This window comes from Tauraco erythrolophus, chromosome 2, assembly GCF_009769465.1.
Source record: "Tauraco erythrolophus isolate bTauEry1 chromosome 2, bTauEry1.pri, whole genome shotgun sequence".
In the NCBI taxonomy this organism is placed as follows: Eukaryota; Metazoa; Chordata; class Aves; order Musophagiformes; family Musophagidae; genus Tauraco; species Tauraco erythrolophus.
This window is the reverse complement of record NC_141466.1, coordinates 75,306,613-75,323,897: the sequence shown is the minus strand read 5'-3', so window position 1 is coordinate 75,323,897 and position 17,285 is coordinate 75,306,613. Positions and strand designations below refer to the sequence as shown.

The window sequence follows — 17,285 nt, the reverse complement described above, 5'->3', positions numbered from 1 at the left end:
CTGCAAAATTTTGCTTATAGAATATATTTTTCTGGCAAATAGCTATCATAAGGCAGTCTTTAAGATAAGGATCTTATGCTCAGAACATTGTCAACTATTTTAGACTGTTCTAAATAGTCTAATAACAGATATTTTCTCTATATATAATCGTTTTTTAAAAAAATAATTTGTATACTCTTTTTAAAGTTAAAAATTACACTTCTGATGTGTATTTGGGTATGATATACCTTAAGAAGAAGGAGTTGTGGGGAAAATAAGCTAGAACCTCTTCCCTCCGCTAAATCTCTTTTGACCTTAACAGAAACACTAACTTAAGTCTTTAAAGGGAAGGGAGAAAGTAAAGGAAGGAACCTCCCTTTTTAACACTACAGTGTTAAAACTGAGCAGGGTTGTCATATCTCCTTCACTTGATACGACACAAATGTACATTTAGGCCAATTTGCAAATGATAGTTTGAATAATTTCATCCTTGGTTAAAGTTTTAGAGTTCCTAATTTCAAAAATAATACTTTTTTTTTTTTTTTGTGAAACATAGAAACACAGTAATTTTGGTAATTGGATTTAGACTGTTAAATCAAAGGCACTGCTCAAAAGCCTACTACTTTCTCAAAACTGTTTTTTAAATCATAAACCAGAAGTCCACAACTGATGACGTTGGGAGATTCTTACTGAAATTAGTCTGAATAAAATAAAAATATTAGCTTTTTATTTACCTGGTTCTCATTTGTAGCTTTTTATTTCATTAACTTCTTGTGTGTTTTTTCTAGGCTTTGTATAATAGACTGGTTCCAGTAGTTAATGGTGTGAGAGAGTTTTCTGCTATTCAGCTTGCCCGTCTGAGAGTAAGTTTTTAATGTAATCTTTCCTCAATTTTAGAATCTCTTCATAAAATGTACTCTCTTATGCAACTTGTTTAAAATTATTTGATGTATGAGACCAAGTTTGTATGAACCTCCCTCATAAATTTATCAAGTCCAGACTTTTTTCTGAAAGTGTTGTCCTTGAAGTAATAGGATCTGGGTCTGATATTGTTTTCATAACTAACATTTTTGCTATTCTTTTCTACTGAAATAAACCAATAATGTTTTTAAATGCTGTGTCTTTCCTGATGAGATATAAAAGCTAGGGTTTTTAAAATACTTTTCCTATTATGGTAAAGTCACATTTGAAAGCTCACATTCTTTGAGTTTGCGATATTTTCTGGTTTTGAGACTTTATTATAGCGTATACTTCTGGGGTTTTATTGATATCAATTTAACAGTCTTCTTCCTTTAAGGGGTAGAAGTACATTTGTGTGCATAGTATACTTTTGCATCCCATCTTGCTTCCTGAATGCTTCCAGAAAAACTTCCTGTACAATTCATGTATCAATAATAAATCTGGATTTGAGGCTTCCATTCTGACAAATGCCTGGAGAGCAACACGGTCCACTAGCATAAGGCAAGGAGAATACACACCTCTTGAATATGACCCTTAAGGACAACTTTAGTCTTCTGTGTCCACTTCCATGTTTACTGTTGGCTTTTGAGTCCTGTCTGGTGGTGTTTCAGAGTCACTGGATGGCAGTGGATAGCTTCCAAGTGCACACTTGGAATTGAAGGGTGGAAAGGAGGGTAGAGGTAAAACTAGCTTCTGTTTTGAGAAAAAAAAAAAATATAAAAAAAAAATCTCATAACTTTTTAAGCTTTTGGGCTTAAATGAATGCCAGTAAACTAAAATGTGGATGGTGCCTGCTTGAGTCAGTGGCAGAGTAGATCTCACAGAATTTTCCATCAGAACTTTGGAATATTTTCATTTTGTCCTTGTTTACACTGTGTGTAGGGGAGGAGGGGGAGTGTTTTGGTTATTCGTGACATACCAACTATCTCTGCAGTTGAAATGGGTTTCTCTCTCTTCACATGAGCTGCAACTCAGTAAAAAAAATGTTTGGCTTTATAACATTCTAATACATGCATCATAGTTTCCAGTATAACTGAATTATTTTGCTGGGAATTAGTTTGAGTATAATGATTCCTTATACCTAAAAAGTTTTTTTTTCAAACGTCTTACCTAATGTCAGGAGCTACCTTTCTCATTCTCCTGCTCCTCAGCTTTTTTCACTTTTTCCCAGTAATTATTAGCCTAAGACCACCTTACCTTAACTCCTCTCTCTAACTGCTTCTATACCAGTCTTTTCTTTGTCTCCTTTTCTTCATCAGTTCTGTGTCTTACCTCCTCCCATCTGCATCCAAATCAGTCAGCTTTTCTCATGCTGCTTAGATAGAGTTGTTGAGACCCTGGAAGGGATAGGGTGTTTCCTTTGCAGTCCTAGTGCCCAGCCCTCCTTGCAGCAGTTGAAAGTTCTAAAAATGGCTGAAAACTTTGCTATCAGCTCTCTGTGAAAACATGCTCTGAAAAAAATGTATATGGGCAAATGCTTGATGGACCAAGCAGGAGGGATGAGCGCTAAAGACTGACTGCCATCCCCCGGTAGAGGTGCTAGTGGGATATCGCTTCTTTCTCAGTCTGCCTATATTCACAGAATTTGTAAGAAACTACCTGCTGACTATGTCAAATTGGATTAAAATTGGCCTACAGGTTAGAAAAATAATAATACAGGACTGGCAGTTGAGGACATAAACTGGGGTGAAAAGTCTTAGGGTACCAAGTGTCAAAACCTGCAAGCTGTTCTCAGCAGCTTTTTGTCCTTTTCAGAACAGTGGGAAATGCCCAGTGCCTGCATCTGGGTTTGAAAGCATCCCTCACAGTCTGAGACCAACCCTCAAAAAAGAGCATCATGAAAACAGTTTTAATAATCTCAAAAGGATGTCCCCAGCTTTCTGAAAATAACTGTTGGTTTAAATAGGGAAGTAACTGTGGTAGCTCTTCGAAACTGAGTGTTTAGACTTTTAGATTTGCTTTTTTTTCCATCCTGAAGTGTAAGTATGTTGGTCAATTCACTAAGGAATGCTTTCTAATACCAGAGAAAATTAAAACTTTAATTTTAATTTTATTTTTTTTTAAGACTATGGTTCTTAAGCAGTTTTCTGATCCATCTTTATGTAGATTCACCTCAAAAAAGGTGTAAAAATCTGTGAAAGCCAGGAGGTATTGGCTCATTCATTATAAGTGACTGAGTTTATGGATGATGGGCTATTAAAGCAGAAGTTTTTATTTCGTTCAAAAATGATTCACACAAGACAAACACATGGATATTTGAAAGATTTCCACAAACTAGAACAAGCAATTAATTATATTTTTATTAGTAACTAGTGATGTTGGATTCTCTCTTTGGTTTACCTTAAGAGTTTCTTCTGTGTAAGAAATATCGTTGATTTAATAGCCTACGAGTATTTCTTGGTTTTTGTTTCATTTCTCCACCTACATTTGCCCCTGTTTTAGTTACAGGTGTTTTCCAGGTGTTTTTTCCTTCAAATAGTTTTGGTCCTGACATGCTTCCTTCCAAATGTTTGCTGAAAGTGGAGGTGATAAGCCAGAGCAGCTATTCCTTTTGAAGCAAGAGAGCCACTTCCTTGTGTTTCTTTAACTTGTTTTTGTGTAGAGGCTGGGAATAAACAAGACTGATCCTGGGACGTTAACAGAAGAGGAGATCAGCAAATTTGCGCGCCTTGATATCGACCCATCTACCATAACATGGCAAAGAGGTATGTAGCCAGAAAGCCTCACTTCAGCTTGGATTTAATCATAACTTAGTTCCTAATTTGCTTAATTTTGCCTGAATCAGAGCTGTTTATACTCTCTAACTGTAAGAACAATCCATTTGCAAGTGGGAAATGTGGGTGCATAACAAATTTGAGTGCAGTGTGTTGCTCTAAACTTGATGAAATATCTGCAGTAACTCAAGAGGTTTTGCAAATATTCTGGAAGACAGGTTGCTGTGAAAGTTTTAAGCACATACCTTGTTTCTCTCAAATTAGATAATATGTCTTAAAACATATGAAAGTGGCTTTTCTGTGCCTTTTACAAATCTTATCCATTCTTTTCTTAATTGTGTCTATTTTGGTTTTAGATTATTTGTACTTACTCTACTTGATTTTGGTCCCTCATCCTCCTCAGCTCAGCAGTCTGGGTAGCTCAGAGACTCAGGAATTATGTGTTTTTCCTATTTTTAAAGTGTCTTGAGTTGTTTGCTTTGTTAGCAAGAAGAGGTGAAAGATGTGGTACAGTTTCAGGTGTGTATGCCAAGCAAATCAATATCCACTCTCACACCCTTAGACAACTCCCCTCTCCATTTCCCAGTTCTAGTGCTAGGTTACATTTCACTATTTACCTCAACTTATGTATCTCTTTCTTTTTTAAGCAAGTAAAATCTGCATAAAGTTTTGAGCTAAATTCCATTGGATTTTATTTTCTTCCTAAGTTCTCAAACAACAAAGTTATTAGTTCAAAATCATTGTTAAATAGAATGTACTGTGGTGCTCAGAGAAATAAGGTGAATCTATTGAGAAGTGAGGAGTCTTGGCCATGCTTTACTATGCCCTTTGTGTGTATGTCATCTCAGACCTGGGATATTTTTCTCAAGGTAATACTGGACGATGTGGCATAAGATGTTTTTTATTAGTCTCACAATGTGTCCGGAAAAGACCTATATTGGGATGAAAAAGTAATATAAATATTTAGCGTAATGTGACTCAACATTTTTATCAGCACGGATTTGGGAGGAGACACCATTACTCAATAGCTGTTAACCTCAAGTGAGTTATTTAATTCATCTCAAATGATGTTAGGGAAACTTCTATTTCACACAACTCTATATGATGTACATATCTTAAACATTTCAGGAAAAAAATTGGTTTTAGGAGTGTTGTAGATAACTTGAAAAATATTTTATTTGGGACTGTTTCTGCAATCCATATGTCTGTGAAGCTTGTTACTTACCAGGGAATTTGCAGGGCAGAAGAGAAAGCTATCAGATTGTCTGAAAAAGAATTCTAGTCAGGACTTATTTCCTTAGAAGTGTCACAAGCTTAAAGTTCATTGTCATCTTATACTAACTCGAACAGGTACAACATACTGAAAAGAAGGAAAACTTCCCCTGCTTACCCTTCCCCTGGTATTCAGATCCTGTTTATATCTCTAGAGGATAAGGAAGTACATACATTAAACTTAACACTTGGTTGAACCTAAACTTCCCTGAAACATTTACTTTGGGTAAGGAAAAGGGAAAATTTAGAGAAAGAAAAATTGCTTTAATGACAAAAACAATTCTTATTTTACTGCTTTTAAGTGCAGATATTGGGTTTTTCCTGGAGAATGAATTCTGACCATGGTAAGAGAAAGCCAGTGTATCCCAATGACCAGAAAGAGTTGCAGGGGTGGTTGTAATTTCATGGTAGGGGTGTTCAGGTTATATGATTTCATTAGGAAAAGCCAGGTAAACAGCAGCCCACTGGCTGTCCAGGCTGGTGGTCCTGCTCTCAGCAGTGTCTGGGTAGGCAGGAAAGACATTTAGGTCTGCTGAAGGCTGCTTGTGACACTGAGTTTCCTAGGAGGAGAAAGGTTGAATTTGTGCTCGAGATATCAGCTTGCCATATGGCTTCACGGTGGCATATGGTACCACAGCTTGGTATGAGGCTACTGCTTCCATGTACTGGGCTCTGTTCTGCAATTTCTGCCAGTACTGTAGTATTTTAGAGTATGACTGTATATAAATAGAAACCAAAATGAGTTAACAAAATCTGTATTACACCATCCCTTAAATGGAATTCCTGAAGAAATTAGGGACCTAAATACCATGTTGTGGGAAGAAGACACGTATGGTATTATTTACAACAGTCCCGTGAGAAATGCCCAAGAAGGGGAAGTGGCTTAAAATTTTGCTTTTCTCCCAACTCACTCACAACCCCAAATTGGAGTTGTGTAGGCTTGAGATTCAAAGTCCTCCTTGTTCTTGGGTAATTAGGTCATCCTTTTCTGTACAAAGAAGTTTGTTAATCTTCAAATGCAGCAGGAAAAGTGAGAGGAGATGATTTCACTTCAATACAGACAACTTCTCCAGAGGTTCCTTGATTCTACTTCTGAATGATCAGGGCTCAAGTCTACATCTACCAGAAGATTAACTTGATTGCCAAGCTACAGGCTGACCTGATCAAGAGTACCTTCCACCCTTCTGTTAGGGTTGGTGCAAACTGAAACATCTGTAGGGCTAAAGAGCCCATTGGAAAGAGGGAACCTATTTTTGCATTCTGTAGGGATAGTCATTCCAGGGAAGGAGAGGTCTTGAAGTTTGGTCTCGTTTTCTAACAAACAGAAACATCCTCCTCATGTTTCTTCCTAAGAAACATCCTGATTCGTTCTCAGTAGATGAGAGCGCTCTTAGATTATTCTCAGTCCTTCCTTTTGGTTCCTACAAAGGCACGTTTGATGTTGAGTGTTGTCAGTGCAGAATTGGACAACTTGGCTTGTGATGATTGTTAGTGAAGTTAGCAATTCCACAGGATGGTTTGGACATGCCCTTGCAATACCAAAAGTGTTACCAGGTTAGAAATACTATTGTCTGAAATAGAAGTTGTGCTAAATAGCAGATGGTTATCTTGGCAGTTGAAAAAAACTTCCTTTGAATGCTGTGCAGCTGAATGTGGAGTTAGTTACTGTGATGTGCTAGAAAGTGACTTGTCTGGATGAACCAATTTGACAACATAATCATCTTTTACAAGAGAAACAGATTATGTTTAACCTACATCAGGAAGTCTTAAAATCAATTCTTAACAAGTCAATGACGAAGCAAATGATTTGAAGTAGCTGTGAGGTGCTAAGACAGATTTTTCATATGTAGGTAAAATATTAATTTGTATGTTACAATATTAAGAATCTGTTAGCTTCAAATACTGTTCAGAGAAATTGTATTTGAATTATTTCAACCTCTCATCGCATGATATCAACTGGAAGGGAGAAACCAAGTCGGTGCTAATGCTAATGTGCAGGAGCATGGCTGGCTGGTTACGCTGTTAAAGCAGCTGAATCTTACATGTATAACAACAAGGTATGTCTGGAAAACCACAGATCTCTGAGTCCTTGTTAATATGTTTTGCTTTTGCTACTCCCTTATTTCAGTGGTGGATACAAATGACAGATTCCTGCGCAAGATAACAGTTGGGCAGGCAAATACAGAGAAAGGATTTGTCCGTCAGGTATGTACAGGCAGTTAATATATCTCAATTCTGGGCAGACTTTGCTTTAGAGACTGAGATGTTTCTGCATTTCTTTTAGCATACTTCTTTGAATTGGAATGCTAACATCTGTTGCTGTTGTATAGTATTCTTGCAGTGAAACTGATTGTGTTACTGGTAACTGAAGTCTCAGAAACAGAAACCAATGCATATTGCACAGAAACCAATGCATATTGCACAATGTGTTGAAAGCACTTGAAAAAATTGCATATGTTAGGGGTTCAACATTGTCGTCCTATGAGTATAAAAGGTGTCCTTATACCCTCATAAAGTTAATTGGTATGATTTTTCTTACTTTTTAAGTCCCTCAAACTACTTATGCAGCATTGATGTGATTTAAATTACATTTAAATTTAATGTTTAAAAAATGGGGGGGAAGGGTGGGTCATGTGGTGTTGGTCCCATTGATGAGGACTGAAAATGAGCTGAACTCTGCTTTTTATTCAGAGTTTTCATTTCCCTATCATGCACCTCAGCTTTGGGATCTAAACTGTAAGAACTTCGAGCATGTGTTTAATTTTAATATGTGGGCTTGAAGGGATAGTTCAGAAAATGAGCATGTGTGTACTTTTCAGCAGTATATAAAGCTAACCTGCGTTACTATAGGAGAGCTTCTGGAAGTTTATTAAAGAACTTGCTGATAAATTGAAAATTTGACTTTTCAAACACTGTTCCTGGTGTCATGGGAGTAAATCCATTTCTGAAACAATACAGCATGGAACAGCAATTCCAGGTGGAACAAACTCACTGTAATGATGTGTAGTTGCTCCTAATTCGATCAAGATATGTAATCTAACATTCTGGATCATGAAATTAATGAGGTTCTGACTATTTTGAGGTAAATAGCTGTTGTGGTAGAGATAAGGCTTTCATTCATTTTGAAAATCCTATCTTTAATTTCTCTTTATCGTTTCAGACCTCTTCTAGGTTTTGTGCTTAAATAAAGAAATGAAAAACAGTGCTAATGTTTTTACTCAATTCAGCAGGTAAAACAGTCAAATCGATGAGAAATTATAAAATGGTTTGGATTGGAATGGACCTTAAAGATCATTTAGTTCCAACCCCCCTGCCATGGGCAGGGACCCCTTCCACTAGAAATGCTTGTTTGTTTTAGTTTTGAACACACAGGGTAGAGACTTTTCTGTCTATAACTTACAGAAAACTCATTATTAGCTAATATTCATCTCTGATAATGGGGTGGGACTACAAAATATTATACTTGGTGCAAGTTCCTTCAATGCTTGAGACATTTTCCTATTATATGACTCAATGTGATTATTAGCTTTGAGCCAGGTTCTTATTGTGCAGCATTTTACCACTGTAATTATGCTGCTGAGTTAAATGTGAGTTGTTTTACTATAGAGTACTTGTTGACATATGGCTGTCAAATGTTGCTTCTGTACTGTTTTGACTAAAATGACCTCAATGCTTTCAATTTTGGTGTGTTGGACTGATGCGTATCCATTCACATTTTAACATGGACTTAGTGACTTGAGAAATAGAGCCAACAGTTGGGAAAACTCATTTCAGAGCCTAGCCGGAGATCCAGAGAAAACAGGACTTCATAGTTAACAGATGCATTTTATAAATATTTGGAGTGATGTTCTAGTACTCTTAAAATCAATGACACCTGTGTAAAATGGCAGAGCACAGCAGGCACAAAAGTCTGCATTTTAATGAGCAGAGATGCTGTGGTTTCTAAAGAGTATTACATGACTGATGCCCTTGATCCTGCAATTGAATCCATGTGAGTGGATCCTTTCATCAATAGAGAACTGACTTTACAGCTAAGGCTTCTGTCAGCACTTCATAGGTGTATAAAGGTTATTAGAGTTAAAATAGCACCTGCTACCACAGTCTTTTTGTGCCTATTTTTTCAATTAAATATTATGTCACTCTTTGAGCATCTAACTTAGATTGTTTTTCCTGTCCTTTTGGATTTATATAGAAACAATGATAATAAAAACTTTTTTGCTGGTCTCCTGATAAACATTCTGATAAAGGTAGATAATATTCCACTGTGTGGGTTGGGCATAGATTTCTCAGGCTTATTTCCTGTCTTACATACACTGCAATGACTTACCAAGGGCATTCTTAACTTCAGAGAAGATGGTGGCATCCATGTCATCACAATGCTAACAATGTTCATTGTGTACCCAGCTATTCAGTTATGCGTAGAACTGCTTCCAGGGAATACAGAAAAACTGCTTTGTAACTTCAGCATTTCATTTGAATCCCTATACTGAAAATCTCAATTACAGGATTATTTTTTTGTTTTCCATGGTGTATATGTCTCCATGTCTGCACCCAATGCAGAAAAGTCCTCAGGTGACTTCAGAAGTTTTGACTAACATGCAGGTACACAGAGGTCAGCTTGAATAGGGCAGCTCTGGGCTGTAGCTGTCAAAACAGAATCTAAAAGCAGGAACATAGGTTAAAAAGGGTAGAAGCTGTTAAAGTACTAGGCAAATGGATGGGAGTGATCAAGTATATGTAGAACAATTCTCTATGTAGATGCTTTTTGAAAACAGACAAAGCCCTCCGTTTGAATAGATTCCTCTGGTATTAGTATGGGATACATCTGGTAGAGGTCTAACATAGAAACAGTTCTGGGGGCTTTTTCTAACGTAGAAAGCAATAGAATAGCATTTGCTATGTTTTTGTATAGACTTTAATTGCTAGGGATGGAGAGACTGCTAAAGAAGCTGTAGTTCTTGTTCACCCTCAACATTGCATTCCTATCGCGTAATACATTAGTGACTTTGTCTTTCTTCTCTGTATTCTGATAGCATGTGGCCTGGGCTTTACTAATAGTAAATTAGTACATGTACTGCTAAAGTATACACTGCAAGCTCTTAAACAAAAGTAAGGACCACAGCTTACATTGTGCTGAAATACTGCACAGTATGGATGTATTTTTACAAGAGCAATAGAACTGACGCCACATATAGTTCCTGGTGTTTTTTTTAACTTTTATATATTTGTCCATTAAAAAAAAAAAATAACTAAGATATATTTTACTTTATTATAGGTCAAGCACAAGACCTAGCAGCACAGACTCTAAATTTTGAATTTATGTTAAAAAGAATGATCAAATGTAACAAGAATGTTTTTGAAACCAGAATAAAAAAAACTTTTGGAGAGCATTACAGAAAAAAAACCCACAATGCTGTGCTCATGTCAGTAAAGCTCAAAACACATCTGGTAATTTTCTTTTTTGCCACAGAAAAAAATTCTTGGTCCTTCAGGGAGCTTCTGCTAAGGATAATGTGAGCCAAGGGGCTAAGAACTCTGTAAAACTGGTCCCCAAGTAAATGAAGTGTAACAGAGAACATCAATGAGGGAACATAAACAAAGTGTTTGAAGTTACTGTAGTCTGAGTGATCTCAAAAGCTGTGGGTTACAATTTGGAACTTGTTTGAATTCCAGTGTGAAATCTATCTTTCCTGAGTCTATTCATGATGGTTCCCTGTGAGTTTTTGACTTGACTTTGATTTGGTTCATGATTCACATTTCTATTTTACAGGCTCAGTTTGATATTGCTGTTGCAAGTGAAATTATGGCCATCCTGGCACTTACCACCGGCCTGCAAGATATGAAGGAGAGACTGGGGAAGATGGTGGTGGCTAATGACAAGAAAGGAGAACCAGTAACAGCAGAGGATTTGGTATGTTCAGTGCTGTAGACCTGTGAATAACCTCTGACGGGCTTTTTTTGCCTCTTGAAGCATTAGAAAGGCACATGCATGCCAAGGATTTTGCTTTGAATAGCACAGTCAGATATCGAAGAATGATCATCTTCTGGGCCAAAATTTGCTCACAATGAGAACAAGATGTAGAACTCATTTCTCCAACTCTCTGGTAACATCTGGTTCAGGAAGTCTCTGGTCTCTATAACCTACTTGGATAGTTTCCTGCAATTCTTAAGGCAAACAAATTTGGTGCTGGAGGGAGTCAGTGTAGGCTCCTGTTAGGGAGAGCTGGTAATGTTTGCTACTGTACTCATAAAGCGTGCTCAGATGTTACAATGATAGTTACCACATGAAGGCTTATACCACTAAATCAGAATGGACACAAGCTATTCTTAATTCATGGGCTGCTGATAGTGCTTGAGGGATAGGGTTATCTCTTCGTATCATTAAGATTTTCTTCCTCACCTTCAGTAGTTAGTTGCTATTTCCTCATTCCCTACTTCAGCTTCTGAAACAAGTCAACATGTTCTTCCTTTATACCAAATTCTAGTCCTTATAGCCAGGCTGTGGGTCAGTAAACAGTGGCTGGAAGCTCACACATGTTTGTGTGTGGCAGGTTCTGGTGTGCCTGGAGTAGTCTCACTGTAATTGACACTAGTTTACTGTAACATCAGATTACTTAAATTTTGAAGCCTAATTGCCAAATTAAGTTCATATGTTGCAGATGGACAGCACACCCTAAATAGCACAAATATGATAATGCTTTGCTTTTTTTTTTGTCATCTAAATAGATCCATATAGCAACTGTGGTATGTTTTGGAGCCATGCTTTCATGCCACCCTGCTGGCAATGACTGCCTGTATCACACAGACTATGTGTGTTTTTTCCTATTTGTCCCATTTATGTGGATATCAGCACAAACTTACTGTGTTTTTAGAATGAGCAAAGGAACCAGTATCCTGCCTTTTCAGCAAAGATAGCAAATCCACAAGCCAGGAATACCTTCACAGCCTTAATGGATTCCAGTTTAATAAGGAAGTGAAAACATAATATCTAACTTGCCTGGATTTAAGATGGAAATTAAGATAAAGGTACCCAAATTTCTAGGTACAGTCATCATTTAAATTCAAAGCAAATCAACTACTCTCAATTTTGCAGGAGACATGAAGAACTGCATGTAATGTTCTAGCTGTTGAAATGTTGATTTTCCTTTTCAATTGCATAACTTTCTTGGCCAAATAAAGGAGAGATGGGGATTGTGTTACCTTACAATGCATATGCAAAAACTTTAAAATAGTTCAGTGGCTGAATTAAAACTGCATTTGAAATACATCATTTTGATCTTGATGCTACTTTTGTATGAAGGTATTAATATTGCAAAATATTTAACCTATCTTCAATCACTTAATGCTAATCACCTTGATGACTGAAAGCAGTTGTTTTTCTGTAATCTGTTTCATCTATAGTTGCTCTGTGGAAATACAATGTTAGAGCTGAAATCATGAACAGTACACGAAGACATTTAAAATTTTTCCACTGTGTCCCTAGAATGAAAGTAGTGCTCAGCAAAATGTCTGTTACTAATCTGGTTTTCTTTGGCCTTTTTTTAAACAAACTTCCTATGCTTAGCATCTCAATCATTTGATAGTGTCAATTGTGCTGAACATATGTTTCGAGTTCTTCTTTAAAGCAGTGTTCTATGTTATACGATAGAAGAACTGCCCAGAAAAAAAAAACTCATCACAGTGTCAAGGATATATATTATGATCATCTGCAGCTGTGCTGCTGCATTCTTTTTCTTCTTCAGGTTCTCTTCTTCATACCATGCGCAGGGAGGACTTGGGTGCACATCTTGATGGTGAAGTGCAGAAACCCCTACCTCCTTCGTTGCAGAGTGTATTAGAAATGAGGATGAGAACTATGGGAAGAACAGGAACGTGATATCATGGTTAAGGCAGAAAAGTGCCTTTTTGGAGAGCTGAATTCTATTCCTCTGTTTTTCACAAAGCTTGTGTGTGATGCTGTGTCCATACAAACAGATTCTTGCAGTAGATGAGGAGTTGTGCATTCCTCAATCTGACTTGTTACCCAGGAGCTAAACAGCTGAAATCTATGGAAACAGTGAAACACCATCAAAACTTTGAACCAGGAGAAATTATTTTACATTGCCTCAGGTTGAGCATCCAAAATTGGTGAATACTTTTGAGTTTGATCCTTGTGTGTGCTGGTTTTACTTCTTTCCCGGGGTTTATATCTTGAGCAAATTTTCAGATGTGGTAAAAGATTTGATGTGAAGCCATTCTACTCCTGAAATTTCATTCTTCTTTTGAGTCAGGGTCAGAGAGGAGGTAAAACTTTATAGCTCAGAAAGGACAGATCTCAAGGCAAGTGGATGTAGGAAAAACAATGTACATGGTTTTTGAATGCTCTCAATCCAAGAACAGTTCAATCATTCTGACTTAAATTTTCATAAAACAAATAAAGTTTAAAAGTTTGAATCTATCATAGGCACTTGACATTTTAGCCCAAAGAACTGCAATTGCCTGTAGCTTTAACAAATTTGAAAGGTAACTTTATCATGGGAAGTAACACACAACCTGAATAATGGGTGATGGTCAGTCCTACCTGTCACTTAAGAAGAATTCTGAGGTTCATGTTTTATATATACTACCCAGATTGAATTTATGCAAGTTTGAATGTTTGACAGTAGCCTTTAGTTCACTGGAATCTATGTGAATCAAAACCACTAAACCCTTCTCTATGATTTTTTTCCAGATGTACACATAATATACTTCACAAAACACAATTGCTCTTAATTTTGACTTTATATGCAATATAATTATAATAATTAAATAGTAAAACCTAAAGTACACATTGGCAGATATAAACCAGATGCAGAAGCAGGCTAGGAGTTACAGAAAAAAGAGAAATTGAATATTTCATTATTTGAGAAGACTTCTTCCACAAGAGTAGTGGATTAAATATCTGTCCTCTGTAATGGAACATACAGAAGTCTTTGCCAAAATGTGGTGCTCATTGTACAGCATTTTTAAGACTGAATTGCTTTTTGGCTTTTACAGTGTAGTAGAGTTTTGATGGACATATGCCATATCTTTATGTGAAATTAAATGGGTATATATGCCCTAGATTGTTATTTCAGCAGCTATGAAAAATATTAAATAAATATATTAGTGTTTTTTTTAAAATATGACTTCTTCTCAGATTACTTTCTGTGCCATACTGTTAGATTTCAATAATTCCAGGACCAAAAAAAAATAGCTTCTTATTTACTTTTATAAATGATTGGTCAGCTGAATATATTTTGTTCCCTGATTCATCAGAAACATTGTGTACACACTTCACTTCAAATGCAAGTAGTTGCAGTTGTTCTCAGCTTATGGTTTAGGGCTTAGTTTTTTACAGAACTGATATTGCAGAAAAGTATTGTCATTTTGTTAGAGACTGTAGTCTCGAATGAAGGGAAGTTACAAGTACTTCATTATTTGTCTTATCAAGAAAAGGGTTTTTCTCTGCTTTTCAGTCTATGTAAGCCTTATTCATTTCACAGTAGTTACTTTCAATCACTTTTCTTGTCATCTAATGCTGGCTTTCATTTCCACTCTTGCTAAACTTCAGAGACTGCTCCACTGGAAGTTGCTTGGAAAGCATTTTGGTTTTTCATATAAGTTTGCCTTTCCGGTGTCACGTGTGTAATTTATGTTGTGCTCTATGATCTTTGCTGTCCTGGGGAGCATACCTGCCCTGACAGCTGGTGGATAGATGGAAGGGGTATTAGTTTCAGAAGTACTTGGGATCAGTTCCAGGAGGGAACCCAGGAGAGTTGGGTGTCCATATACATTTGATTTGGAGTCCTACTTTTTTCTTCTGACAGTGAGTTAGTGAAAAGCTAATGATCCTTGGGCTCTTAGAAGCTTAATTGGTGTATAAGTGCCTAAGCCTCTAATTCTTTCATAAAAAGTTTGTCTCCCTTCTCTGAATTGGAAATGGGAACCTGATTCCTTAAATAGCTTTAAGAATGAGATCCAAGACTTTGGGTGAACTGTGGGAATTGTTTGCTAGCTGCTTGGGGTGTTGGGGATGTGAAGGAATTAAAACTTTATTCAGACAGAGCCATGTCAGATAGATATGAAAACTTTATTGGCTGTTTAGCTTTTAAGGACTGTTGTTGACACCAAACCTGTTTAAGAACTGTGGAAGGCGGATAGACATGATGTGTTCTAATTGGAGTCTTCACATCTTTTTTTCTTTGCTTTCAGCTTCCGATGCAATGAGTTGTTGCGTCCAGAATGCATATCTAATATGGATGAAGTTTCCCAAAAAGTTAAAATGCATCAGAAGTATTTGGGGTTTTTGCTTCACTATTTTTATCAGATTGGTGAAGAACTATCAGAAAACAAAGGAGACAGAGTTTGAGCCATTGTTGTCTGGGAGGGGGAGAAAAAATGTCCTGATTTTATTTTATATTTTACTTCTCCTCATCCAAAGCCTTTTTTCCAGTCAACATGCATTGGGTGAATGAGCTGGTGATCTGATCCAGCATGAAGTAGACAACAGAAATCCCTAATTGGATGGCTACAGATGGCATGAGTTAACACTTGTCAGTCCTTAGGCAGGTTTCCCAAGAAGAACATTAGAGCTGATCCATGGCTGCGCAGGTAGTTAACCTTGCCATTGACCAGCTGGAAGGACTGATGTAAAGTTTTCCATTTGGCTTTTTGCTTCATAAAGTTGAATAGCTCTTACAGTTGCCTTTTACGTGATAAGATTGTAAACTATCTCCGCATTCATGCACTGAAAATTATCAGCAGCTGTTACTCTTTTAGCATAATGATGAATAGCTTATGCTATATGATGATGCAAGAACTGAGATACAAGAAGAAAATGTAAAACTAACCAACCTTTTCCTTCAGATATCGCTATTGCTTATTGCCTCCTAACTAGTGTGTGTACATGGTTCTGCTTTCCATGAGACAGAAGATAAACGACTTAACTAGCTGTTATAGTTTTGTGTTGCTAGCAACTAGTGTCGAGCATCATTTCCTTCAGCTGGGGTTGGAAGGGAAAGAACTGTGAAATTATGTCCTAGCTGGCTGCTGAGTTGATCAAACAGCAGAAAAAAGCCAGGCTTATAGATCTATTCAGTAAGTATATTGCAAACTCTGATTTATATTTTTTTAATGAATTCAAAGTCTGCACTGTGATCAACGTGAAAAATAATATATTTGTTTTAATAAATTATAGGATTAAAAACTGGGGTTTAATGAAGAAATTGCTAGGATTAATTTTTTTTTCCATTTAATTTTAAATTCTTAGAGGTTGCATTGAGTATTCACTATTTTGTAAATGCTTCAGATTTGGAAGTGAATCAAATCAGTTTTATAAAGCAAGTTGTTCTATTGAAGAGATTTAAAATTTAATATTGTAAGAAATACACCCACTTTAGAAAGACTTTTACAAATTACTAAAATACAAGAAATCAAAAGCAATAGCAGTGATAGTTATTTTTACATGGTCACAAAAAAGCAGAAAATGGGGATACTGGTTAAATGAAACTTCATGAAACCTTTGTTTTGAGATTTGTTCTGCAATTTTAGGCTAAGATAATTAGTTATAATCTTACCAATTAAAACAATCTGTAGCAATAAAGGAGCTTGCGGAAGTGAAAAGCAACAATAATTTAATTTCTCTATTTAGCATGTTTTTCATTTTCCTTGTATTTAGGCCATCCACTTTGGATTCAAATGAGGGTAGTTGGCTATAGGTACAACATAGCACCACGCTGCTTGTATGGAAGTGATAGAGCCTCAGCCACAGTCACAGAGAGCTGGCATACTGGTGCTTCCTTGCGTTTTGATCCTGTCTTCCAAAGTTAACATATTAAGAAACAGAAATCTATGCTTTGCTAATTCAGAAGAAGGAAAACTATATTTTTTTTGCTACCAGTTTCTCCTATTACATCTTTATGAGTCAATTGAGTTTTATAGATAGTGGGAGTTTACAAAATACAAAGAGAGAAGAAACATCTTTCCCTTCTCTCTCTCCTTTCCTTCTTTCTCCTCCAAGGAAACACTTGCTATGCTTTAGTAGAAAACAGTTTTGCTATTTTGGTTTCAACTAATTTTTATCTGAGGCTAAATATTCTGCTGCATTTTCCTCTGAAGTCTGTGTTTAGATGTGATGCTCAGAAAGGGGAAGCTTGAATTTGTGTAAATACTGTACTTACATAACAACCGCGTGCTTTTATGTCTCTCATCTCTCTGTCATTTGGATTTTCACACAGAGTTCCATTGTTCAAATTTTGGGTTAATTTGCAGGAGCTGTGCTGAGAATTATACAGACACTGTTTTCATTGCACTTCTGTATTTGAACGTTATTGTTCAGCTCTTAATAGGCTACTCAGATAA

General features: G+C 36.6%; 1 protein-coding gene across 1 annotated transcript in view; it reads left to right on the top strand.

Annotated features, from left to right (window-relative positions):
• MTHFD1L (methylenetetrahydrofolate dehydrogenase (NADP+ dependent) 1 like) overlaps positions 1–17,285 on the top strand; it is a 156,109-nt gene that overhangs the window by 38,547 nt on the left and 100,277 nt on the right. The window contains exons 15-18 of the mRNA XM_086625171.1: positions 768–842; positions 3,542–3,644; positions 7,054–7,130; positions 10,696–10,836. Coding sequence (XP_086481297.1) covers positions 768–842; positions 3,542–3,644; positions 7,054–7,130; positions 10,696–10,836 — 396 coding nt within the window. The remainder of the gene's footprint in view (positions 1–767; positions 843–3,541; positions 3,645–7,053; positions 7,131–10,695; positions 10,837–17,285) is intronic.